General features: G+C 35.6%; 4 protein-coding genes across 16 annotated transcripts; 2 read left to right on the top strand and 2 right to left on the bottom strand.

Moving 5' to 3' along the window:
* The first annotated feature begins 1,273 nt into the window (after nucleotides 1–1,273).
* Nucleotides 1,274–4,696, top strand: LOC111444680 (probable RNA helicase SDE3). 9 transcript variants are annotated; one of them, XM_023082669.1, is made up of 6 exons: nucleotides 1,274–1,353; nucleotides 1,455–1,497; nucleotides 1,614–1,629; nucleotides 1,881–3,011; nucleotides 3,102–3,320; nucleotides 3,612–4,696. In XM_023082669.1, the coding sequence occupies exons 4-6, from the start codon at nucleotides 1,890–1,892 to the stop codon at nucleotides 4,614–4,616; spliced, it is 2,346 nt and encodes a 781-aa protein (XP_022938437.1). In that variant the 5' UTR covers nucleotides 1,274–1,353; nucleotides 1,455–1,497; nucleotides 1,614–1,629; nucleotides 1,881–1,889; the 3' UTR covers nucleotides 4,617–4,696. The 9 variants fall into 9 exon arrangements, with proteins under 9 accessions (XP_022938437.1, XP_022938440.1, XP_022938435.1 ...); XM_023082672.1 differs by lacking the exon at nucleotides 1,614–1,629 and having other exon boundaries at nucleotides 1,274–1,349; XM_023082667.1 differs by having other exon boundaries at nucleotides 1,274–1,349; nucleotides 1,614–3,011.
* LOC111444687 (probable prefoldin subunit 5) lies at nucleotides 3,415–8,148 on the bottom strand. Of its 2 annotated transcripts, XM_023082687.1 has the most exons (5): nucleotides 7,858–8,148; nucleotides 7,505–7,609; nucleotides 6,728–6,805; nucleotides 4,918–5,032; nucleotides 3,415–3,885 (listed from the first exon to the last, which is right to left on the bottom strand). In XM_023082687.1, the coding sequence occupies exons 1-4, from the start codon at nucleotides 8,062–8,064 to the stop codon at nucleotides 4,949–4,951; spliced, it is 474 nt and encodes a 157-aa protein (XP_022938455.1). In that variant the 5' UTR covers nucleotides 8,065–8,148; the 3' UTR covers nucleotides 3,415–3,885; nucleotides 4,918–4,948. The 2 variants fall into 2 exon arrangements, with proteins under 2 accessions (XP_022938455.1, XP_022938456.1); XM_023082688.1 differs by lacking the exon at nucleotides 3,415–3,885 and having other exon boundaries at nucleotides 4,709–5,032; nucleotides 7,858–8,146.
* A 146-nt stretch (nucleotides 8,149–8,294) lies between these two features.
* On the top strand, nucleotides 8,295–18,565 carry LOC111444681. Of its 4 annotated transcripts, none has more exons than XM_023082678.1 (17): nucleotides 8,295–8,723; nucleotides 10,159–10,221; nucleotides 10,295–10,389; nucleotides 10,489–10,671; nucleotides 10,812–10,878; nucleotides 11,963–12,132; nucleotides 12,230–12,296; nucleotides 12,372–12,445; nucleotides 12,530–12,586; nucleotides 12,680–13,009; nucleotides 13,117–13,501; nucleotides 13,635–13,735; nucleotides 13,870–13,910; nucleotides 15,398–15,590; nucleotides 17,525–17,669; nucleotides 17,800–17,933; nucleotides 18,231–18,565. In XM_023082678.1, exons 2-17 carry the CDS (start codon nucleotides 10,179–10,181, stop codon nucleotides 18,372–18,374), a joined length of 2,229 nt encoding a protein of 742 aa, XP_022938446.1. In that variant the 5' UTR covers nucleotides 8,295–8,723; nucleotides 10,159–10,178; the 3' UTR covers nucleotides 18,375–18,565. The 4 variants fall into 4 exon arrangements, with proteins under 4 accessions (XP_022938446.1, XP_022938444.1, XP_022938447.1 ...); XM_023082676.1 differs by having other exon boundaries at nucleotides 8,296–8,723; nucleotides 12,530–12,593; nucleotides 12,681–13,009; XM_023082679.1 differs by having other exon boundaries at nucleotides 8,297–8,723; nucleotides 10,489–10,614; nucleotides 12,530–12,593; nucleotides 12,681–13,009.
* A 4,348-nt stretch (nucleotides 18,566–22,913) lies between these two features.
* Nucleotides 22,914–24,551, bottom strand: LOC111444685 (transcription factor TCP21-like). Its single transcript, XM_023082683.1, has one exon. It carries the CDS (start codon nucleotides 24,445–24,447, stop codon nucleotides 23,686–23,688), a length of 762 nt encoding a protein of 253 aa, XP_022938451.1. The 5' UTR covers nucleotides 24,448–24,551; the 3' UTR covers nucleotides 22,914–23,685.
* Between the last annotated feature and the right edge of the window lie 376 nt (nucleotides 24,552–24,927).

Genomic DNA, 24,927 nt, shown 5'->3' with positions numbered 1-24,927 from the left:
TCTAGTCTTTATCCCGTCACCTATTTCATTTTTTATCTACACAAAATTCTCAATTTATTTTTGCAGAGATCGGAGCGGGGTGTGAATGAAGAAGCCTTTTTCGTCTCCTGCCACCTATTTCATTTTTTATTTACACGAAATTTTCAATTTATTTTTGCAGAGATCGGAGCGGGGTGTGAATGAAGAAACCTTTTTCGTCTACTGCCACCTATTTCATTTTCCATCTTCTCCAAATGGTCCATTTATTTTTGCAGTGATTGAGACAATAATTTTCCATAAAGTTTTTTTTTTTAATATTCCTAAAAAAAATAGTTATTTTAAAATTCTCATCTTATAATAATTAATTTATTAAAAATCATAATAAATCAAAATATTTCATAACCAAATAGTATCCCTAAATTAATAAAATACCTATAAATTTCTTACTTTCCCTATAAATTTCTTTAAAACTCAATTCTCTCATAATTTAATTTATAATAATAATAACCTTTTGTATTAAATCGTTAAATATTTTTAAAAAATAGTTAAATAAATAAACAATGAGTATACAGAAGTATACATAATTTAACATATTTATCTATTTTCTTTTTATTAAAAATAAAAATGGAAAGTGAAAAATGGAACTTTTTTCACGTGGGGACCAATCCTCGAATGGGAATCCTCCAATGCCAATTCCATTTCAAAACTTAGTGGGAATGAACGTGAAATTTTTTCAACTAAAATAGAATTATATATATAATAGCAGTTAATAATCCCAATTAACTAAAAACAATTCAAAATAAAATGCATCATATATATAATATAATATAATATAATATAATATAATATAATATATAATATATTTAGGTAATTATAATGGGTGGCCAAATAATTCCATGAAACCTCTGTATCTTCGTCTAGCTTTAAAAAAGTTGACTCGCACGACCTTTTCCATGGCTATGGCTTCCTCTACACAACCATGAGCTTTCTTCCACGTTGCCGCCATGCCACTCCAACAGCTTCCCTTCTTCCGCTATCGTCCTTGATCTTTCAACTCTCCTTCTCCCAACGGTTTGTTTTCGCCTTCATTTCTGCTTCCAGTTTTCAAAATGTTACTCGGAATCAAGCAAATAAACCACCAAACCATGCGATGATCACTGCAATAAAAACATCGAGTCTTCAGCATTATCAGTGAATCTCTCACTCTCTCTCCTTTTACTTCCGCTAATTTTTCCTTCGAAGAAACCTTCGGCCAATTTTTCGTCGACACTGTCTTCCGAATTGCCAGAGTCAACATCCTGATGGATGGATGGATGCGCAATCTCTGTTGGGCTCCACAGCGCTATTCCTCAATCATATTACCGAAAGGCGTCGGTATTCTTTCTCTACATTTGGACTTCATTGCCTTAATGACAAAGAAAGGTGCGAGGTCAGTGTTTGATGCTTTTTTTTTTTTTTTACTTCTTTTCGGTCAGATGAAGAGTTGTTGATGATCGGATTGTAGCTCAAGATCTCCAGGTGACTCCATTTTTTTCTACTGCAATTTTCTAGACTTTGTATACGGTTTGATTTTCAGGTCATCTGCGTAGCGTAGCTTCCTTGTTTCTAGTTTCTCATCGCTTTTGTCTGTTCAGTAGGAAGAACTAACCGGTGAGTCGATCGGAGCCCTATCCTTTTCTGAATGCCAGTCATACTGTAATTTCAAGTTCCGATAAGCTTTTTAATCTCCAGGTTAAGGATCTAAATCTTGTTTGGCTTGTTCTTGATAGTGAACACTTTTCCTTTTGCACGAACAGCTTTTAAGATTCTCCGATTGAATTCTAAAACAAGACAGTGATCACAGTAAAACTTAGGGTTCAACTGATTTTTTTGTTGTTTTTTTCCTCTTCAAATTCATGCAGAAGGTCGATATGTCAGTGTTTCTTCACATCTTGCGTTGCTTTTGCTGTTGTTGTGATGATCCTGATCTTGACAACAATTACCGTGAAATTTATACTGCTAATAGTTCTGAAAGATTCAGAGTTTCCGACGTTAGTGATTCAAGTAGTTATCAAAAAATCCAACCAGATACTTCTGCTGTAACTCCTCTTCTTTATTATTATCATTATCCAAATTATTCCAAGGCAAAAGAGTCGACATTGGAGAAGAGTAGTACAGCATCTTATAATGCCAAGACTTCAAATCTATTGCAGCATTCTAGTAAACCTCAGTCTTCCTCTGTATTCCCAAAACCATCTTCACATGCTGCTGCTCCCAACTGTGGGAGATCCAGTTCATCTTCCTTCGGAGCTCATTCACTTTCATCGTCGACATTGGAGAAGAGTAGTACAGCATCTTGTACTGCCAAGACTTCAAATCTACTGCAGCATTCTAGTAAACCTCAGTCTTCACCTGTATTCCCAAAACCATCTTCACATGCTGCTGCTCCCGACTGTGGGAAATCCAATTCATCTTCCTTCAGAGCTCATTCGGTTTCATCGTCGACATTGGAGAAGAGTAGTACAGCATCTTATAATGCCAAGACTTCAAGTCCATTGCAGCATTATAGTAAACCTCAGTCTTCACATTCAACTCCATCAGGCTCTATTAGTTCTTCTTCGTCGTCTTCGTCTTCCTTCGGAGCCCATTCGCTTTCATCGTCACTTCTTAGACCTCAAGAGATATCGTATCTACGATCTCCTTCTCCAGTTTCCTCTGACTTAACCCGATCTTCAGTTAACCAACTTGTTTCTTCATCTAAACTGCCAACACCAACTCCAAAGCCCTCTTATTTTCTTCCCTCCCCATCTACTACATCTTTCCCCGAACCTCCTCGAGAGCCGACTCTACATCCAACTTCATCCAGTAAAACAAATGCACAGGAGTACATATTGGATTCTGATAGTTTGTCGACTTTGTACTTAGCTCCTAAGGATATTGAAGATCTGATAAAAAACGACATTGTACCTCATGTTCTGAGAAAACCTCTGTCGCCTTCAACATATAAGTCTTACTTTGCTGCCCTGCTCTATGCTGAGGACTTCTATTATAAGGTCAGCTTGCATTGCGCGTGCTCTTCTCTATGATAGTAGTTTTCGTATCGGTGTCGATTGATATGCTATATTTTGTTTGTCCTTGTCCAGAAATGGAGTGATTACAAATTGAGAAATGTCAGTTTGGAGCTCCAACAAATAACAATCCATAAAGGACCGAACAAGAAAACAAAGTTCAATGGCCATGAGAAGGTCACTAAAACCTTTGTGGCATTTGAGATCGACTCTGTCCCTGAGAGGCGGCCATTTCTCTTGTCAAGGGATTTGGTTCATGCAAGGCTTTGTGAGAGGAAACTTGAGCCATTTCAGGTATTACTTGCTTACTTGAGATGTATTTCAATCTTTGTAGAATACTCATAAAAATTCTAGGACTAGGAAAAAAAAAGACCAACTAGGTTTTTGGTTGGCTCAACTGAACTTGTCTAATCAATGGGAAAAACTTGCCCATCATCAGTAAACTCAGGTTGCAAGAACAAAATTTGCTCACATTTCATTTGAAAAAAATACTTAAAAAGAGTAGCTATAGATGCATGCATTGTCTAAACTAACCTCTTATACGTCGAACTCGTAACTAATGCTTGCAATTTTCATGTTGCACAGGGCCTTGTCTACAGAGTTTCCAAGAGTAATTATCAATTAAGGATGAATAACATTCTGTTGGTCAATTTTGGGGAAGACTTCCATTCTCGGCATCGCAAAACCGACAAATACGACATCAGTTTTACCTTCAACAGAGTTTGTTTAAAGAGAGCTCACCAAGCTATAGAAGAAGCGTCTGATTCTTTGCTCCAGAGTTTCCTCTTTCCTAAATCCACGTCCAGAAAAGTCAACCCCTACATCGAAGTTACACGTTCAGGCCAGCAATTACTTGACCCTGCTCAAAAGAATGCAATTCGTCAGATTTTACTCTTACAAGGTTCACCACCTTACCTAATCAGAGGTTCACCCTGTGTTAGCTCTTATGACTGGGCAGAGAATCAAACTAGGAAAATCACGAGAACAGGAGAAGTTGTTGTAGGAGCAGTGTTTCAGATTTACTCAACCTCTCCTAATTGTAAAATTCTGATATGTGCTCCCAGGAATACAACATGTGATGAGTTGATGATATCTTTGAAGAAGGTGATTCCTGAGTCGAACATGTTCCGTGCTATCGCGGCTTTTCGAGAACGAGACGAGGTCCCAGATGACATCTTACCACTGTGTGACTACAACAGGGATCAGGAGTGTTTCGCTTGTCCTGCACTTGACGAGCTCCACAAATACAAGATAATATTCTCGACGTTCATGAGCAGCTTTCGACTACGTACTAAAGGCTCGGCTCCTGGACATTTTAGCCATATTTTTCTGTTGGATGCATCGGCAGCTATCGAGCCTGAGGTGCTAGTTCCCTTGACTAAGTTTGCAATAGATGCTACTAATGTCATAGTTACGGGACAAAGAGGGAATCAGCCATATTGGGTTCGGTCACAAATTGCTCGAAGACATGGATTGAAGATATCGTATTTTGAGAGACTTGAGGAGAGGATGCCATATAGAGGCAATAATCCATCCTTCATTTCAGAGGTATATGAGGAAGATGATGAAAGTGAGGATAGCTTTATATGATGATCAACTACCATCCTAGAACATGGCTTTATGTGATTGTTGTACTATAAGTTGAAAGATCTATCTATTTTAGTTCTTAAATTTTCACGACCTAGGACGAACAAATGAAAATTAAGCCTTTCAAATTTTCATATAATATCACAACATCTATATCATGAATTGAAAAGAGTTGTTAAATCCTTCTTCTACAGATATCTAGAGGTTTTATTGACACCTCAAATGCGACACGAACCTGACCTCCCAAATTTCATCCACATCTTTCTACCCTATAAAAATTTTGGCACGTTTAACCAATCAATACCTTACATATTATATGGTCACACATCTTCCTCCTATGTTGTAGCAGCCATCTGCTTCAGCTTTGCTTGTAAGATCACCCCAGCTTCATCTGCTACTTTTTTCTTTTTAGTAGCAATCTGCATGTTGAAATGGTAAAACAATCAAAACAAACTTTTGCCAAGGAAATAAATGTTAAATTAAATGTATATTTACTCTGTTTTCCCCTGAAACCGAGGCTAGACCCTGCTTGGTTCGAACCCGAAGGTAGCCAACCTCTCTAGTCCTCAAAATAACTTTAGGCCTAAGGTCAGCTCTTCCAAGGGACAAGGACAGGGTTTAGTTTAGGATCATTTCTCTCTTAGTTCCTAAGCAAGATTATATGTTATGACGAGGGCATGAGTTACATAGTCCATCTCATTATCGAAGCATCAAAATTCGAGCTATATAGACTGCTCAAGGACCAAGTCACCAAGGGTCTTGAGCATTAGTCCAACTCCACAAGATTTGTTGTTGCAGGAGGGGGCCAGTGGCCACTATTTAGCTAACTTGGTTTAAGCAAGTTCAGCTATGTTTTGGATACCTCCATGACAAAATCAATCAAAGCTTGGGCCTTGGTCACTATTCGTCACTCAGCGGGAGATGTTGGACTCACCTTAGATTAACTACTCATCTTGATGAGTTGATCAAACTTGTCCTAAATATTTTATGAAGTAAAGGTGGTACATATCAAATGGGCCTAGAAGTACAGCCTCGACTTACGGGTAGTGACCACTAACATAATCTCCTACTTTACAATTTATGAGTACTTTGACTCGATGTCTAGCAGGCTTTTGTTCAAACAGTACACAGTAAATTAGTTCCTCATTTTCCTCTATAACAAAGTGATATGAACCAAAAGACATCAATCATACAATACACTTCAATGAAGATGTGAAGAAAAGATTGTCAAAATTATCAAAAGATGTTTCAATTCATGCTACATTGAAGAAGAATGAAGTTTGATTGTTATAAATTTTGGGTGGGTTACAATTTAGAGTAATTTAGAGTTATTGTATGATTGATGTCTTTTGGTTCATATCACAAAGACTCCCGAGTAAATTAAATAAAAAAGATCTCTCCATTATTGGGTTTTTTATAGGAGAGGTGACAGTGAAGTATGAGGAATACTAATGAACAACTGCTGTTCAAGACTTAAGCATGGTTTTTTTTTTTTTGCTCAAGGTGCACAATAAACATGTGATGTCCCACGTTGGTTAGGGAGGAAAGCAAACCACCATTTATAAGGGTGTAGAAACCTTCCCCTAGTAGACGTGTTTAAGGCCTTGAGAGGAAGCCCGAAAGGGAAAGTCCAAAGAGGACAATATCTACTAGCAATGGATCTGAGCCGTTACAAAACAAATTCAAATAAAAATTCTATCTAGCATTGTGCATAACTATATCATGAGAACTAAAGAAATGACTAATGAGAGGATGTTTTCAAGAGTCTTTAAGGATATATCATGGGCTGCTGGGAAAATATTAAACTTCCTGTTTTCACACAACAATTTCCTCCTTACCTTCCTGTTCTCAAAAATATTAAACTTGTTCAATCATTTTTTAAAAAAATAATAAAATTCAAGGTTTTAAAACATTTTAAAAAAAAGGAAAAAAAAAACTTTCTTTTTTAGTTTTTAGAACTTGTTAAATTCTACGAACGTTTTTGTGCTGTATTTTATTCACAAGACAAGATGCAGAATTAACATTAAGAAACTACAATACATGGTTCATACATTGATACTTCTTTCACTAGAAAACTTTTTGTTCCAAATTCAATTTCAAAATAGTCATAATACCTCGATTAGTTGGTCAAAATTCGACCTCAGCAATTTGATCTTTCGATCACAGTAATCTTTTCCTTCAGCCATTGTTTTCTGATTCAACCATCAAATCAACACAATCAAGTCATGAAAACACATTTCCAACACCAATACATAATAAACTGATATTATTGTTGACAAAGCTGGATCATAATTCTTACTCAGTGAATCATAAGATCCTAACTGATGATAACAATCAGCATCAATTTATGTCTATAAACAAGAACAAATTCAGATAGGTTTGAAGATTGATATAGATAAAGCACCATATTTAGAAGGTAAATCAGATAAGGGGCCCATTTAATAATCATTTGATATCGGTTTTTGAAAATTAAGTTTATAAACACTACTTCCACCTATGAATTTCTTTATTTTGTTACCTACTTTCTAATAATGTTCTGAAAATTCATGTGAAAATACTAAGAATTTAAGTATTGCCATATTGGCAACGGAAAGCGAAAGTAAACCAGCATGCATCACTCAACAGAAGGCACCACACTACATTGTGAATAACAAGTAATTCATGACATTTTGTAATACAAGGACATCAGCCATGTGTCGGAAAACGAAGATCAATTTTCAGCTACACCAGTCTCGTTGCTGAATGAAATCAAATGAACACTGAATAGAATTTCAACCTTTTTTTTTTTTTTTTTTTTGTGAAAAACAAATAACACGTGATGCAAGAACAAATCAACCAAGAATTGAACAATAGCAACCAAACAATCAGGTTCAAAAGTCCACCAAACCGACCTCAATGAAGTATCCAGTGCCTACATCCACCAAGACCTTGTCGGCATCATCGAGCGTTCCAGGAACATAAAGCGACGCAGTAAGAGGCACCAACATCTTCTTGCCNAAGCATTAAGAAGAAAAAAAAAAAAAAAAAAAAAAAAAAAAAAAAAAAAAAAAAAAAAAAAACTAATCAACAATCAGCACAATCGAGCAAACACAACAGACTATTTCCCAGCCTCATCGAAGAATCACAACAAATAAATCAACGACGAAACAAAACCATATAAAAACGAAGGAGGAATTGCAGATTACAATCAGAACCAACAAACTTACTTGCACCAACTTCTAGCAGTAAAACAGAGAAAAGAACCTTGAGGGCGGAGCGAGAGGTCGTGAAGCGCAGCGGTGGCAATGTCGAGGCGAGAAGTGGCTGTGCGAATGTTGTTGAGGCTATCGTGAAGGAGATTGACTTCCATATCAATCTGTTCCTTGAAGGCTTTTAGCTGCTCGACACTCATCTTCTCCAACTCCAACGATCTCACCCCTTCGCCGGCGCTACCTCCTTTTCTCGACGCCATTGCTTCTCCTCGAGTTCGGATTCAATTAACTCTCTCAGATATATTTTAGCTCATTACTATAAATGAGAAATTATCAGTTTATAATTCTAATTTGAGAAATTAAATTTAAATTAAATTTCTTCAAATTATGATTTTTCTTTAAAGAAATAAACTTTATTCAATTAGATTTTTCTCACATTTAATTCTTTAATTTGGATTTCAATTTTTTTTTAATTTTTTTTTTTAATTTTCGAGTAATTTGTTTTTGCTTATAAAGAGAGTGAGAAATGAAAAATAAGAGGGAAAATTTAGAAAACCGTTGTCCCAATTCCTCTCTTCATCTCCCTCCCCTCTCTTCTTCACACGCACATCTGCCGGTGAACCACCACCGCCCATCGCACGAACGGCGTATTTTCCTCCAGCAACCTGTTCCACGGCGTTCCGGCATCTTCTTCTTCTCCCTCCAGCGAACTTCTCTTCTCCGGCGAGGCTCTAGGGCGGTGCGCTACACGAACTCGCTGCAGTGACGACAGAAACCAGCGGACCTGTTCCACGGCGTTCCGACATCTTCTTCTTCTCCCTCCAGCGAACTTCTCTTCTCCGGCGAGGCTCCACGGCAGTGCGCTACACGAATTCGCTGCAGTGACGACAGAAACCAGCGGCGTTCACCCCCTCGTTGGGTCTGTTTATTGTGTGCCAACATGCTTTGTGTTTTAATTGAGTAATAATTATGATTTAAATTGTCGATGTGTTTGAATCGTATGTGTTCGGTATGTTTAAGTATGTTGTAATGTCGTGGCGATATTGTACGGACTAGCATGCCGAGGTGGTGTTGTATGATTTTGTTTATGAGCATATTTTTTGAGAATGTTTGAATTATTGTATGGGTTATGTTGAGTGCATGTCGCTGTTTTATGTGGTTTTGACATAAAGCATAGTTTAGAAGCATGTTATAGCACTCATGCATTCTAGTGAGATTGTGTGAGAAAGAGGTCTGAGGGTTGTGCGTATAAAGAAATGTTGGGTGAATATCAAGTGCGTCGGTCAAATGTTGTATCGCCGTTGGATTTAGATGAACATCGATGGCCTTGTTTGAAAATAGTTAGGGTCGGTGCGATGAGTCTAGAAAGACAAGTAGTGGGGATTCTTGAGAACGTTGATGACCTTGGATAAAAATCTATTGGGGTCGATGAAGAGATTCGGTGACTCTGGCTAAAATCAGTTGGGGTCAATAGAAACTGTTGATGGTCTTGGATAAAATCAGTTGGGGACGACAAAGAATGTCGGTGACCCTGGATAACATTAGTTGGGGTCAACGTACCTTGAAGGTGTCGGTCGCAGAAAGCCTTGTGAGAGCTAAATTGTGGGCATTGAGTGAGCTTGAGTAGAGATTGAGTATGCATTACATGATGTGAGTAGCATGATGTTTGCCTTGTGTACTGTTATGTGGCTCTTCAGGTGTGAGCTACTTACCAGTACGTGTTGTGTACTAAATTATGTAGGTAATGATAAGTATTACAAACCTGCGCTGAAGAGGAGATATGAAAAGAAGAGCCATTAGCTAATTGAACTCTTTTTAGGAGTTGCTTCCGTTGTGATTAGTCTAGTTGATTTACCTTTTATAGCTGGGTTAGTGTCGTGACATTGCTGTTAGTTCATCCTTTTATTGTTTGTCTTTGAGTTTGGGTTGAAATTTTTGCGTTGGAGTTTTTATTGTTGTTCTGAAGTTGAGTTGTACTTAGTGGCTTAGTGGCTCATGGAAATGAATGTTTTCTTTAATTTGAGTTTGTTTCCTTAGTGTGGTTAGTTTGATGTTTTTAATCCTGAAACTCTAGTTTCCTCAGGTTCCTTAAGCAAAGAGTAGAATGTTAGTTTGTTTCAAATATTTGGACATTGTACTTCAAGCTAGTTAGGTATGAAAGTTCGGTAAGGTTCCTAGTTTAGTGTGAAATTTGGGGATGTTACATTTGTGCTTAGAAACACTGCCCATATCCTCAGCTTTAATTTTACTTTTTACCTTTTAGACATGTACTGTGAACTTTTATTTTCGATTTCTTACCAACTAAAAAGGAATCAGAAGGTTTCATAACGTCCAAAGGTTTCTGGTTGGTGCAGTCAAACTCGAGGCTTCATTTATGGACCCTTTTGATGAAATTCTCTCTGATCCTGGTTTCACATGTAAGCTTTACATTCATCAGTTTGTGCATTTCTATTTTCTTGATAATGAGTAATTGATATTGGTTTTTCCCAGCTCGAACTGGGGGTAGATTTCAACCAAAGATCAAACCACGTCCTAAAAAGCAAACTTTGGCTCCACAGTTGTCCACAGTATCCCAAGATAAGAAGGTAAGCCCTATGCAGTATCTTTTGTTGGCTTAAGTGATGGATGGTCGACTTTGCTGGGACATTTATGAAACTGTTTCTATGAATCTACTTTATTTGCAGGGAACGACATCGGATGCTAAATCTTGTCATGATGGTAGAGGAAACACAAAATCAATCAAGTCGTCATCCCAACTTCCTGTGATAGAGGAGAACAAGGAATCTGAAGATGATTTGCTCTTGGCTACCGTAAGATCTGATTTCATTGGTTGTTCACATCACACCTCTGTGGAAAGTGCTATAATGGTACAATTTACTAATTATTATTTAGCCATGTTTAGTGCCAGAACACCAGAAATTTGGCCATATGGATTTCTTTATTCTAGTATAACTATATATTATTTCATTTGTAAGTTTGATTTGGTGAGGAAAATTGTTGTTTCCAGGTAGACTCTACGCAGCTTGATTTGGATTCTTGTGGTGGTATTCTTCCTTCAGGTTCTACTATCGATGGTAAGTACTAGTTCAAAACATTCGTCGAAATTATGATGGTGTAGTATATAGGAAAAGGTTATCATGTGAGGGGAATAACCTAAAAGTAAAAGTCAAATAAGTGAAAAACGTAGGTGAAAGACGTTTACTGTTCAAGAAAGAATAAATGAAGGGGTATATTTATTAAATACTTTAGTTTGAATTATTATATTGGTCCTTATAGTTTGGGCAAAGTTTCAATTTAGTTTCTATGGCTTGGGCTTAGTTTTAATTTGATCCTTATGGTTTGAATTTAGTTTCAATTTAATCTCTCTGTCTAAAAAAGTTTGAACTTGATCCCTATGGTTTAGCAAAACTTTACAAATCGTCCTTGGCGTCATTATTGGTGGGGTTTTGAGGTTGATAGAACATAATTTAGGGGCTGTTTTTTAGATTTAACCAAACCATGTGGAAAATTAAAACTTTCAATATTATAAAGACCAAATTGAAGCTAAACACAAACCATTGGGATTAATTGAAACTTTAAAAATAATAGGGATCAAATTTAAATTTGTCCATTCCATAGGGCCTAATTTTGTAATTTATCCAATATCTTATAATATGAATTTTTCTTTCCAAATATCCAAGTGCGTGAAAATTACAATTTAATTTTACTTGTGAATTGAATGGTATGAGTTTCAACTTGACATCCAATATAACCCAAAAAAGATGGTTGTTGCAGCATTTTGATCTTTAGAGAAATTCCCAAATTTCTCCTCAGTTTCAATTATTTGGTAGGTCTTAATAGCAAGGGGTAATATCAGAATTAGCAAGGTAGCTTGTTGCAGTTTTGTTAGAGATCATTGGTTATAACTAAGGGGGTTGGTCTTGGAGGGAGGTAAGTAATATTGCTGTGCAGTCTTGAGTGAGCTCTAGATGCGATGGTCCTAGTAGCTTTTGTTACTTTGGAGTTTCTTACCGTATTTTCTTATTCTTTTATCTTTCAATATAATTTCCAAGTCTTATTATTTGGTTTATAACATTGTCATAGACACAAGTATTCGATATTCCATTGATGTTCAAGATGGAGTGACTGATGCAATTGATACCACTACTCTCTCCTTAGGTCCAGTTGGAGTAGAAAATCCTACCGATGATAGCAAAAATTCGGGAATATTGAACTATTCCCATTCAAGTGCCTCTAGAGCTCATGAAGCTACGGTTCTGGGTCAAAGTGGACTAGGGTCAATCCAGCCTGAGGATGGGCATTCCAATGATGGTAAAATAGCAGGGCAGGTATCGGCTAATTATTCGTGTATTTTGTAGAGGAGTCATTGTTTTAGGTACAACTTTTTTTTCCTCAATTCTGTACTAATAATCATTTTATTTTCAGAATACAGATGTATTTGATGAATTGGAATGGCTAGATGATTTTCATAACCAACCAAAGAATGAAGCAGGTGAGTAATTGACATTTCTCATCTCTCATTTCCTCTATAGTTCTTGTTCTAATGTCTGTTCTCTTACATTTAAAGATCCTTCAAGCCTTAAGCAAGCAACAATTTCCAATGAGGATGGAGATTTGGATACACAAAGGTTGGAAGTAGAGGTGAAAGTCTTGTTTTGTTAACAAGTGGAGTTAGTTCTTTTAAAGCATCTTTCTTCACTCGTTCACATATGGTCGAGGTTTCAGGAATGTGGGGCAGGGGCTAATATCACCAGGGATATAATAAGTTCTGGGACCACTACTCCCTCTGGTAAGACAAATTCAACCAACTTTTCTGTTTTATTTGGTTTTGAAATATGCGCTTTAGTTAAATAATTTAAATTCATCTTGTTTTCAGAACAACCTGCTTGCAAGTATATACCAAAGCCCAAAATGAGAGTTGCAGGAGACAGTTGCACACAAATCTCTCAGCCAGAAATCTCTAATACGCTTCCGCCATCTCCACAAGTTATTTCTTGTGATACTAGGTGCATGCATGAAGCCTCAATTGGTACCCATTCAGATGGTGTTCTTAATGATTCATCGATCAACTTTGATGACTACTCTCCTGTCAACCAGCACATTGAAGCACCTGTTAATGTAGAGTCATTAGCATATGACTCTTATGGTGACATACTGGTAGATGATTTTAATTCAGATGATCAGGATGAGATGTTAAGAGAAGAGGTAATGTAAATGACTGTTGAAATGTGTAATTAAATATGTAATTGTTTTGAGTTTGTGCGGTTCTGTTTGGTTGTTTTAATTTTTTATTTTTGTAATTGAGTTCTTAGGGTGGTAAGAATGGTGAAGAAGACCCTTTGAGTCAATCAAATATGTCTCAGCAGCAAGAGATGTTCCCCCCAGTTGGTGAAGAAATTGATCATAGCAAAACTTCGAGGAAGTTGAGACAGCAGGTTTCTCATCAACTTGATGATCCAGAAGATGGTGTTGATGATTTCCCTAGTGAACGCTTTAGTAATTATGATATACATGGAGATGGCTATAAAAAAAATGGACGTCGAGGAACAAAAACTAAAACAAAGTCATTGAAACCTTCTAGTGATAATGAAAAACCAGCTCGGAAGCGCAAGGAGGCTAATAAAGCAGTTCCAGATTTGCAAGCTGAAAAGCGTCCTAAGAAGTTCTCCCATTCAACTCGCCGGAATAGAAGACAAGGTAACTATTTCTCTAGCTGCCTATGCTTTAAATCTTTCTGGCTGCCAACGATATATATCTTTTTCTATTACTCTGTATAGTTAATGTAGTAATGTGCTTTTGTCGGATCATTAATTATTTTCTGCTTCTAAAGTAAACAAGGTTTTGCTTGAAACTCCGGAGGATGAAATTGACTTTCAAAAAATAAGTTTTAGGGATCTCATTATTTATCACGAGCACAAGGAGAAATTAGAGGTACTGATTCTTTTTAGCATCTCTCAAGTTGCACAGGACTGATGATTTTATTTTCTTTGGTTGGTGTGTTTTAGCTCTTTTTCTTCCTCACATTTACTAACGAGATTCCTTGGGGCCTGTTGTTTCTAATGTAGAAAAAAGAGGCAACCACAAGACAACCGGCAACCAATCAAAGGTCCAAAACTTTTAACTTATCTTTGCTTCATAGCTATAAATTGTTTATTATGAAAAGAACTGTAATGATTTATTGTCATTATTTTTTATGAAAAAAAGATAAGCATATTTCATTATCATTATTTTGGAAAGATATATTGGTTGTAGTGAGATACTACTGGACTTTTATGTTCTGTCTTTTTCTCTTGTTATTTTCTGTTGGCTTCATGCATGTATGTTTGTAGATATGCCAATGTATTTGCATATGTAACATGTATTTTTAAATATGAAGAGTATGTGAACTTGATTTTTTTTTTTAAATTACAAGTTTAGTCCTCAAACTTCGATATTTGTGTCCATTTGATCTTTGAACTTTCAAAATTGTCTAATAGATCTCTAAAATTTTAGGGCTAGGAGGAATTTTCAATTTTGTCTAATAGATACTTGACAAATTCGTAATTTTTAAAAATAAATTCTTCTATTATATATAAATGTTATTTTCTTCTATTGAATCTTAAACTTTCAATTTTGTCTTAGACTTAATAAAAAATATTTTAAAAAAATTAAGAACTAAAATTTTCAAGTTTGAAAGTTCATAGATCAAATAGACATATAAACCTATGAAGCTCATGGACTAAATTTGTAATTTAATATATTTTTTTCTTTTTGGTTTATTTCATGCTCTGAACTAGTTTCATCTTTTGTTAAAAATAAAATATGTATGATGTAATGCATTATAAATTATATAATATTGTAAAATAATAATTATACAAAATTTATAATATAAAATATGTTAAATTAAATTAATTGATGATAGTGAGATTCAATATAATATTTAGTGGTAACTGTAACTATATTTTAAGGTTTATAAACAGTAAACACATTTTTTAAGAACTTTTTAATTGGAATCCAATTTCAAAATTTCCTGCCGAACACGTAGACAAAAACACTAGAAACATAAAATACAATTATGCTTTTCATTACAATAAAATTTCATTGAATTTATTGTTTTCAAATTTCTGCTTTTAGATCACCAACCAAACGTACTCATACTTTTCATTGGTATTTGAGTTTCATTTGTGATCTCATTCAGAAGAGATTTCTACTTAAAGGGAAGACCCAAACCCTCTTTCCAATTGAAGAACCTTTTGCAATTCTCGTTGTTTTTGATTGTGGGAAGAGTCTGTTGTAACTGATTGGGCTTTTATTGTCTCTCATGAATATCTTGCTCATATCATAAGTATGCCTTAAAAGTGTTATCTTTTAAAGAATATTGTTGTTCTCTCAATTCACTCAAGTTTGTCACTTGTGGCAAAGTTAAATGTTTCTACTTTAAAAGGGTTTTTGATCTCAGACAAACTTTCTTTTATTTGAGTCAAGTCTGTCTACTTCGCTTCTCGTTGTTGATTTACTTGCTTCTTTTATATATATTTTTGCCTTTCTGTAGGTTTTATTCTTTCTTTCTTCATCTTTTTTTTTTATACTCCTTTCTTGTTCTTTTACGTCCAGAACCGATACTGTTGGTGAGGAGATTTATAATGATGGAGAGGAAAGCCTTGCTGATGAACAAGGTAGAGGTACTGATGATGATGAAACGCCTGATGTAGTTGATATGACTTCTGCTTACTTTAATTACCATTCATTCATGGACAAAACATCACGTACAAAGTGGTCAAAGCATGATACAGAGCGTTTTTATGAGGTAATTACACCTCTTTTTGCCTCAATAATGTTCGTGATATTATTTGATTTGTTTGGTTTGGGACACTTAACATATGATACTAAAGAATTGCATTGTGTTTTGCGTAGAAAGTGTTATGAAACTCTTGGTATTCGATCTAAAATATCTTATTGAAGAATAAGACTTTTAGATCTAAATTATTCAAGAATCCCAAAAAACAATAAGAATCCAGTGAAGGGAAAGTTTTGGAACAGATTACCTTGATGGTCAAGAGTAAATAAAATTCGTTTCTAAACTCGTAATTCAAATCACTCCACAAGAGAGGTTTCATCAATTGCACTTGAATGACTCTAGCATGCAAGTTATAAACGGAAGAATTTGCAAAGTAGAAACTTAACTCTCACACAGCAAAAATAGAAATTCTATTGTTTTCAATTCCAAAATGTGATGTCTACAAGGAAAGAAAAGAGTGCTTTATATAGCCTTTGACAACCTTAACCTATGCGAGTTAAATACACACATAACCTCCATATTAAAATAGCTAGTTAATGAGATTCATAATCTCCCTATTAAAATAGCTAGTTGATGATGGAATATGGGTAACAAATATTGAAATTACAATTAAAATAATGCAATAAAAGAAATGTGCTATCTAATAACTATCTTGGGACTAAGTTCCATAAATTCAACTATGTGACTAAACCTGTTGTAACTTCTTGGCTCTCGTCCTTGTAATGGAACCTTGAGGTATGAAAATTCCTTGGTCATGGTTCATATTAGAAAGGGTACTATTTTCTAGTTGGGAGGGGGAGAACTTGTGTCCCAACAATGGGGCATGATAGAATGATTATCCTTTAAATCTTCTCTTTCTAATATTTATAGAATCTCCCGTGTGAAAGGTTGCCTGTTCAGCGGTTGTTGGATTGACATGGAATAAACCTGGAATCCTCATCTAAAAAGATATCCACCCCCCGCCAAATATCCCTTGGTTGGTTTAGATAAATCCAAGTTTTCAATGGGCCGAGATTAATCATTTGAAGATCCAACTATTCTTGAGCAGCCCTTTTAATTTGCAAGCTAGAAATCTGTGGTCAAATGTTATCAAGGCAATGAGAATTTGGTTTGAGAATAACTAGAGAGTCCTACAGGAAGAATTTTTCTAGTCAACATTCTCATAGCTTCAACTTTGTTCGGCAGTTCCATAAGTCTTTCATGCATCATGCATCAATATTAGAAAAGGTCTTCGTTCTTTAAAAATTTCTTTTAGCTTTGTGACTACGCATTTTCTGGTTGTATTTGTTGTTTTTTAAAAAAAAAAAAAATCTCTACTTAGGGAAGTTTTTATCCCTCGAATATTTTCATTATATCAAGGAGAAGTTGTTTCTTGTTCAAATAAATAAATAAAAATAATGAAAGAAAGGCCCATCTACAAGAATCTATTATGGGTCAGAGTCTGTTTGGATCAACGAAGGGAAGGAAACTAGTTCTTATATTAATAATTCATTGATCAGTTAGCTAGAGTTGAGTGGTTATGAACAGAATGGTGGAGGGGCATTGTTCCCAATCCCCTCTTGGGGTGGGAAGTTTGTGTTCTTTGGCAGATTCTTTGCCGTTTTGTGATCTATTTGGTCGGAATGAAAAAAGAGAATGTTGTTACGTTTGGCTACATTGTGAAAATATGCGTGGGGTCAACGTATGTTGGTGTTCCTTTTCTTGGAGCCTTTTCTTTTCTTTGTAGTTCTACTAATTAGTAAAACATTTTTGTAATCCTTTTGGCCTTAGGTTTGTTGCCTTGGCCATTTGTATTTTGGTTAAAAGAAATTTTAGGTCCTGATATTTTCATTGAAACAGTTAAACAATTAGGAATGTCATCATCTTTTGTAATCATTTGGAAGATTTTAATATCTGAAATTTGTTTAGCATTAAACTTAACTCTTCGTTCACTTACTTTATAGGCTGTTCGACAATTTGGAACGGATTTTTGTATGATACAACAATTGTTTCCAGGCCGAACACGGCATCAAATTAAACTAAAATTCAAAAATGAAGAACGTCATCATCCATTTCGCCTATCTGATGCTATAACTAATCGTGCCAAAGGTAATACCTGTTTCATTTTCGTTTTTTTCCTGAACTCCGTCCAATTGTGATTTTTTTCTTTCTTGTTCTTGTTTTTCTTTTCCTTTAATTATCTTTTGGTTCAATGGTCTTACAATCAAGCTTTTTGCAGACCATTCCCAATTTTTATCGTTGATTGGGCAGCTGCAAGAAGCTGCTAATAAGGCAAAACATGAGTCCAATGAAGACGAGTTGACTGAAAATTCTGGGGATGAGGAGCTGGGAGAGTTGGCACCTGAAACTAACGTATGCCTTCTTTCTCTTGCTCTCCTGTCCTTAGATTTCTTCCAACAGGATGCAAGCGTGATATATGGTGCCAAAATCTATATCAATACCGACTCTATTTTGGTCAGACTTTGTCAAATTTTTTTTCCGGTTTCTACTTGGGCCTTTCGGGTGCACCTATTTCCTCTTGGTGTTCTCCTTTCCTCATAATCTTATGATTTATCAAAATGGTTATTGGCTTTGGAGACTGGAAGGAGGAATAGAGATTGACGAGTAGGTTATTTGTGTAATGTAATCTCTGATGGTTTGTGTGAACAGGAGGAAGAAGTGGCAAAACCTGGAGAAGTGGAGGACACAAAAATGGAAGAATTTGTTGGCGAAATTCACAGTCCATTGAAGGCTGATGGAAGTGATGATGATGACCCTCATAGATGGGATGAATATAAATTTGACTATTGGTGAACTGAACCTTATTTATAATCAGATCAATGCATGGCTTTTAGATTATTTGTATTGATCAATTGTTGGTGGGTGGCCCTTGGGACATTCTTAACTTATTGTTCATAACCCTTGAGATCAGAGTGTTCTAGTGTTGTCTAGAGGTGTATAATTTTTCGTTTCTTTTTTTTGTCTATATATGTGCACACTTTAAATATCGTTTCCCTACAAGATTTTCTGTCAAAATATATGCAAGAAGTATAGGGGACTATATCTCAACTAGTCTCATCTCTAGTATTGTACAAGATCATTGCTAGAGTTCTCTCCTACAGGTTTAAGAAATTTCTTCCTTGTACTAAAACTTTTGTGGTTGATAGATTATTGATGATTCTTTCTTTCATAGCCAAAAAAGCAAGGGATGATGGTCAATACAGAGGAAATGGATTCGAGGGTGTATCCCAGCTCCAAAATTCTCAACCATCATTAATGGCTGCTTCAGGAGGAAAGATTCTTGCTACCAGAGGTTTTCCACAAGGTGATCTCCTCTCCCATTTCTCTTTATATTGATTCTTGCTACTAGAGGTTTTGGATAGGGTGATTTGGATAGGGTGATTTGGATAGGGTGATCTTGTGTAGTGATGTCCCATGTTGGAGGAGGAGAACAAAACACCATTTATAAGGGTGTGGAAACCTTACCCTAGCAGACGCGTTTTAAAGCCTTGAGGGGAAGCCCGAAAGGGAAAGCCCGAAAGGGAAAGCCCAAAAAAGACAATATCTGTTAGCAGTGAATCTGGGCTGTTACATATCCTTTCTCCCATTCCTTCTTTATATTGATTATAGATTGTTTTAGTTGATTTATGATACATATTGTAAATAAATAGACGATAAAAAGCTAGTACTAGGAAAAAGACTCTTTAGATATGCATCATCTATTATTTATTTGCCAACGTTACAATTCTTTTCTCCTCATAACAAATGATAGATAACTTGTTCCAACTTTTTTAAGTACTCAGTAGGTTAGGTTAGTCATTATATTAGGCTCAACTCAATTATTCGAGTCAGGCGAACCTTTTGGAATTGTCTCCTTTACCATGTTCTTGAAGGGAACCCTTTCCAAAAGAAAATTTTCCCATCTTAACGGAAGAAAACCGTAAACTCACCAACCTAAGAACATTTTCTGGGACCCACAGTCATGGCTGATCGATTCAAGTCAACGAATCAAGAGCTCAGTGTAGGGTTGGCCCACTTGAATACTGTAGGACCATAGAGTGTGGGTCACTTGTTTGATTGTATGGACCCATTAAGAATGGCCCATATCCACAAAATTGGGAAACGAAATTCAAGAGAATGATTATGCCATGGGTCCGTGGGTCCATTAAGAGTGGCCCATTAAAGTATGGGTTGCCTGCTTGTATGGCCCATTAAGAATGGCTTATCCACAAAACTGGGAAACGAAATTCAAGAGATGGATACCCACTCGAATACCGTGGGCCCATAAAAGTGTAGGTTGGCCCACTCGAATACCGTGGGCCCATCAAAGTGTAGGTTGGCCCACTCGAATACCGTGGGCCCATTAATGTGGGTCAGCTGCTTGTAAGGACCAATAAGAATAAATAGCCCATAGATACAAAACTGGGAAACGATATTCAAAAAACTGATAGTGGGCCCATGAAATTGTTGGTTGGCCCACTTGAATACCGTGGGCCAATTAAGAATATAGCCCATATCCACAAAATTGGGAAACAAGATTCATGAGAATGATTGTCGGCTCACTTTGTGTACCGTGGGCCCATTAGTGTGGGTCACTTATGTATGGCCCATTAAGAATAGCCCATATCCACAAAATTGGGAATCGAGATTCAAGAAAGTGATTGTAGGCCCAGTTTGCTTACCGCGGGCCCATGGGCCCACTGAAGAATGATTCATAGCCATGCAAGAACTGAGCTTTTGACCCAAAATGGACCCCACCTAATAAAAATTCCACCCACTTTTTTCAGTAGCGAATTAATTTTGTAGGACCATTTTTACAAAATAAAAAAAAATAATAATAAAAAAAAGGAGTTATGTTTGCAGGTAAGTACCTACTAAGGGTAAAAAAAAAAAACAAAAAACAGTAATTTAAGTCGAATGGAAAAATTATTCGAATATAGCTGTCGATTTCTAGATGGTTAGATCTATGGGTATCACCTGAATGCGCGGGGTATTCAACAGGAATGTCTCTAAGCATACTACCACTAAGAAGATAAGAGCTTGCTCAATACCCAAGTAGGCTTACAAAGTTGATAATGTTCAAGTGTTTTCTAGGTCGTCTTTTCTTAAGAGTTAATAAGATCAAATTGTTAGGTTTTGACAGAATAATAACTAAGCTAGAAACTTAAATAATTAAACGTTTATTGAAATTTGAAGGGAGGATATCATCGAATACTGAACCTGGTTTGATATTATTGAATACTGAACTTGGTTTTTATAGCTTTACAGATAATTAGACGTTAGATTTAAATTAAAGATTTATAAAGATATTTATACTTTTAAAAAAAATGTTAAAAAATACATTTAATTTAATGTTAGTTTTAGATAGAAATGGTTAATATTTATAAAAAATATTAATATATTACTTATAGTATATTATTATTAATTTAAATTTATTATTAATTATTGTTATTATTATTATTATTATTATTGGGATAAAAGGAGGTACTTTTCTGTTGTGTCAGCAGTTACAAAATTTCTCACACCCAATAAATTCCCATTTCATCAAACTTTCACAGATGATGTTTGGCTTTCCTCATTCTATCCTTATTTTGGAAACTAACAATTCAAATTTCCTTTCTTTTATAAAGATCTTATTTATTTCTTTCTTTTTCTTTTTTAATTATTTATTTTTATTTTATTTTAAAGTTTAGTTTTTCACTTTTTAAAAATTATTTATTTTTATTTTTATTTTTATTTTTATTTTATTTTAAAGTTAAGTTTTGAAATATTAAAAGTTTTTTGAAACAAAGGGTGAAGTTTAGGAATATCATATACGAATTAGTAGAAATATTTCTATTCATCATTGTTAAATTTGTTTATGATATTTATTATTATTTGATTAAGTTTAATATATTTTTCTCTCCGTTCTTCCCATTTATGAGGTAGAAGGGTATTGATGTTACCTCTCAAAGTTTATATATATATATATATATATATATATTTTATTTATTTATTTATTTATTAATAAGGAACTAAGAGTTCGTTAAGCATAATTCTTAAAAAAGATTTAAGAGTATTAACCAAACTTTTTAAATGTGGAGATTATTTTTTAAACATTTTTTCAAGTAAAAAGAAAAAAAAAGTAATTTTGAAACTTTTTACAAGTTTTGAGGATATTTTTTTAAAAAAAAATTATTAATAGCTTCTATTTAAATTTTATTTTTTAAAAAAATTGAAGAGTATTTTTTATTTAAAAAATCTAACATTATTGTTAATTTCCGTTTAAAAATATATATGTATTTTTATTTTTTAAAAAAATTATGCCACTTGTTAAAATAGATTAAATTATAAAAATAAAATAATAATAAAAAAAATTTAAAAAAAAAAACTTTGAACTAGGTTTTAATTGTCTCCTTAAACCTTGAAATATTTAATTTTATCTTTAATTTTTTTAAATGTTTAAAAAAAATAATTTTATCTTTAATTTTTTAAAATTTTTTAAAAATACCTTGTTGCAATTTTTATATTTAAAATAAAAAGTGAAATTTGAAGTACGCGTTTAAATTTAATGCAATATTATATATAACTACAGAAAAAATTTAAGATTGTTTTATATTTATTTTATCTAAATCAAGTTTTACATGAATAATGTAGTAAATAACAATGTTATGTATGCCTTCAAATTTTTTTATATGATTCTAATGATTTTTTTTTTTTTTATTCTAATTGAAAGCTAATTCTAAATTATGAGTCTGGGAGAGGGGAACGAGGTTTACCATGTGAGGAAAATGAACCTGAACGGCAAATATATGATAAGCTATTAGCCAAAAGGATAGTCACCATGTAGAGAGCAGATCCTCTAAACATCCTATTTCCGTGTCTCTCCTCCTCCTCTCAAAAAGCTCTGCGTCAATTGGTGCCCCTCTCCCTAACAAATGCGTTTTAAAACCCTGAGATTGACGGTTGGCTTGAATTGTTACAAATGGCATCATAGCTAGGCAACTAGCTATGTGTCAGTGAAGACACTGAGCCTCAAAGAGAAGTGAATTGTGAGATCTCACATCAATTAGAGAGGAGAACAAATGTCTGCGAGGACGCTGAGTCTCAAAGGAGGTGGATTGTGAGATCCCACATCAGTCAGATAGTAAAACTAAACATTATTTATAAGAGTGTAAAAATTTCTCCATAACACACGCGTTTTAAAACCATGAAGCTGACGACAATATGTCACAAGCTAAAATGGATAATATGTACTAACAGTGGACTTGTGTTGTGTCACGGAGTAGACAATATCTAACTAACTAACTCTTTCTTAGTTAGGGCTCGAAAATAATTTATGAGAGAGAAGAAATAGAGAGGAAAAGCATACAATAAATGGTAATAAAATCAGCTGAGGGTACCATGAATGCCATTGAACAACACAAAATCAGTGGGAAAACAAAAAAAAACTCAGAATCCAATGAGTCAAATCAGATTCAAAGCTGAAACCAATCCCAAAAATTTTCCCTCCCACAAAATTCCGTGTTCTTTCCCGAGAAAATGGAATCGAAACTTCCAAGATTCAAGGTTGATATTACAGCAAATTGAGACAAGTGTTCGAGAAATCAGCACCAATTCCATAGATGGAAACAACAAAATTATTGATTATTCTCACTCTGATGAATCTAAAAGCCAATTGATTAAGAAAATTGAAGAAAAACCTCGAAAAACAGAGGCCTTACAGAGAGATGAAGATGAAGAAAAGCTTCAACAAACTCATCCATGGCGGATCAAACACAAACCAGAAGAAGAAGAAGAAGAAGAATAACAGAAGCATAACCAGAAAGCCATCAGAGCTGAGTTCCGCCATGGATTTCCATTGAAATGGCGGAAGAACTTCAACCAAATTAGCAGAGTTCATAGAGCAAAATCTGGCAAAAACAGCCAAAATTTAGAATAATGATTCGAAAAGAGAAAAAGGAAACCCTAATTTTCACTCGATCTAAGTTAAGAATTCGATAGCCAAAAACCCTAAAATTCTAAGCTCCACACGAAAAGGGGAAAAAAAAGCGATAGAGAAATTGAAGGGTGGGGTTTAGGGTAGTTATATAATTCTATGAACACGAAACACGAGGCCGTCGTGGACGGCGGCGGGATTACGACTTCAACGGTGGTCGTTGTCTCTTCGGCCGGAACTTCCCGGTCCACCGGATAAAGAAGCAAGCAAATTCAGATGCCCTGGAAGGTAATTTCCCACTTTCGCCGCCGACGCTTCTCCCATCGATTGCTGTTGAACGAACAGCGACGCCGGGTGAGAAACCGCGGTCGGTTGAATCACCATCTCCGGAGCCGCCGCCGCTGCTGCTGCAAAGCTCCACACCTGTCCGAAATCCGGCCTCGTAGGAATCGCCCAATATCCACCCGCGGCAGCCGTACCCATAAACGAACTCACAGTAGAGCCAACCGAAACGCCACCACCACCGCCACCGCCACCGCTACCGTCGTCTTTATTATCTCCATCGTCGTCCGTTCTAACGCGCTTGCCAAGAATGAACGGCGCCGGAGCCAAAAGCGGCTTATGGTCTAGAGACGAAGCAGCAGCTGAACCACCGCGGAGTGAAGCGGAAATGGTGGAGAAGCTAGCCGGAGTAGTGCCGGTGCCAGTGGCAGCAATAATCGAAGGCTCCGCTTGACGGAGAAGCCACTCGATGGTTTGGCCGTCGGATTTGTGGCCCAACTCGCGAGTAAGTTGGAAGACCCGAGCAGCACAAATGATCGGCATACGAATACGGCGGCCACGGCCGTCGACCTTGCTGTGACGGTCCTTGGACGGAGGTTTTTTGACAGCCAAACCGCCATTGTTGGTAGTCTGAGAATGATCAATAATGGCGCCATTGTTGCAGTTGACGCCGTCAGAACCAGACATGGTTAACAAAGAAATACGTCAACGAAGAAGAAGAAGAAGAAGATTGAAGGGTCGTCAATGGAGGAATTGAAATATTTATTTATTTATTAATTTTTAATTATTTAAAAACTTTTTAAGGGGTTTGGGGTTTGGGAGCAGAGGGGCTCTAATCATTGAGAAGCAGGAGCTGGTGGAGACAGGAGGAGGGCACATGGGTGGTGGTCCCCACTTTTCTTTATTTTATTATTTATTTATTCTAATTTCACTCGTATTGGGTCCCACATCTCTAACTTCAATATTTTCCTTTTTTTTCTGGTCCCACAAAAGTTTCGAGGCTATATTCGTAATTTCACCATCTATTTTTAATTATTTTAATTTTAAATTATGATATTTCACCGTTATAGAATCCGGGTTTTCTCTCTCTGGACCGACAGCGGCTCGGCCTGTAATCTCTAGCTTTGTCCTGGATATTGTTTTGGTAGTTAGAGGTAAACGCCGTCG

This window comes from Cucurbita moschata, unplaced genomic scaffold (assembly GCF_002738365.1).
Source record: "Cucurbita moschata cultivar Rifu unplaced genomic scaffold, Cmos_1.0 Cmo_Scf00007, whole genome shotgun sequence".
Classification (NCBI taxonomy): Eukaryota; Viridiplantae; Streptophyta; class Magnoliopsida; order Cucurbitales; family Cucurbitaceae; genus Cucurbita; species Cucurbita moschata.
This window is presented reverse-complemented; position numbering and strand designations above follow the sequence as displayed.

Excerpts from the sequence above, each read along its gene's own strand:
- LOC111444687 (XM_023082687.1), bottom strand. The coding sequence starts at position 8,064 with ATGGCGTCGAGAAAAGGAGGTAGCGCCGGCGAAGGGGTGAGATCGTTG. Across the intron at positions 6,806-7,504 it reads GCACTGGATACTTCATTGAG|AAAACAATGGCTGAAGGAAA; the intron begins GTCGGTTTGGTG and ends TGGTTGAATCAG. Across the intron at positions 5,033-6,727 it reads ATTTTGACCAACTAATCGAG|ATTGCTACTAAAAAGAAAAA; the intron begins GTATTATGACTA and ends TTCAACATGCAG.
- LOC111444680 (XM_023082667.1), top strand. The coding sequence starts at position 1,875 with ATGCAGAAGGTCGATATGTCAGTGTTTCTTCACATCTTGCGTTGCTTT. Across the intron at positions 3,012-3,101 it reads CTGAGGACTTCTATTATAAG|AAATGGAGTGATTACAAATT; the intron begins GTCAGCTTGCAT and ends GTCCTTGTCCAG. Across the intron at positions 3,321-3,611 it reads GGAAACTTGAGCCATTTCAG|GGCCTTGTCTACAGAGTTTC; the intron begins GTATTACTTGCT and ends CATGTTGCACAG.
- LOC111444685 (XM_023082683.1), bottom strand. The coding sequence starts at position 24,447 with ATGTCTGGTTCTGACGGCGTCAACTGCAACAATGGCGCCATTATTGAT.
- LOC111444681 (XM_023082676.1), top strand. The coding sequence starts at position 10,179 with ATGGACCCTTTTGATGAAATTCTCTCTGATCCTGGTTTCACAT. Across the intron at positions 10,390-10,488 it reads CAGTATCCCAAGATAAGAAG|GGAACGACATCGGATGCTAA; the intron begins GTAAGCCCTATG and ends CTTTATTTGCAG. Across the intron at positions 12,446-12,529 it reads CACAAAGGTTGGAAGTAGAG|GAATGTGGGGCAGGGGCTAA; the intron begins GTGAAAGTCTTG and ends TCGAGGTTTCAG.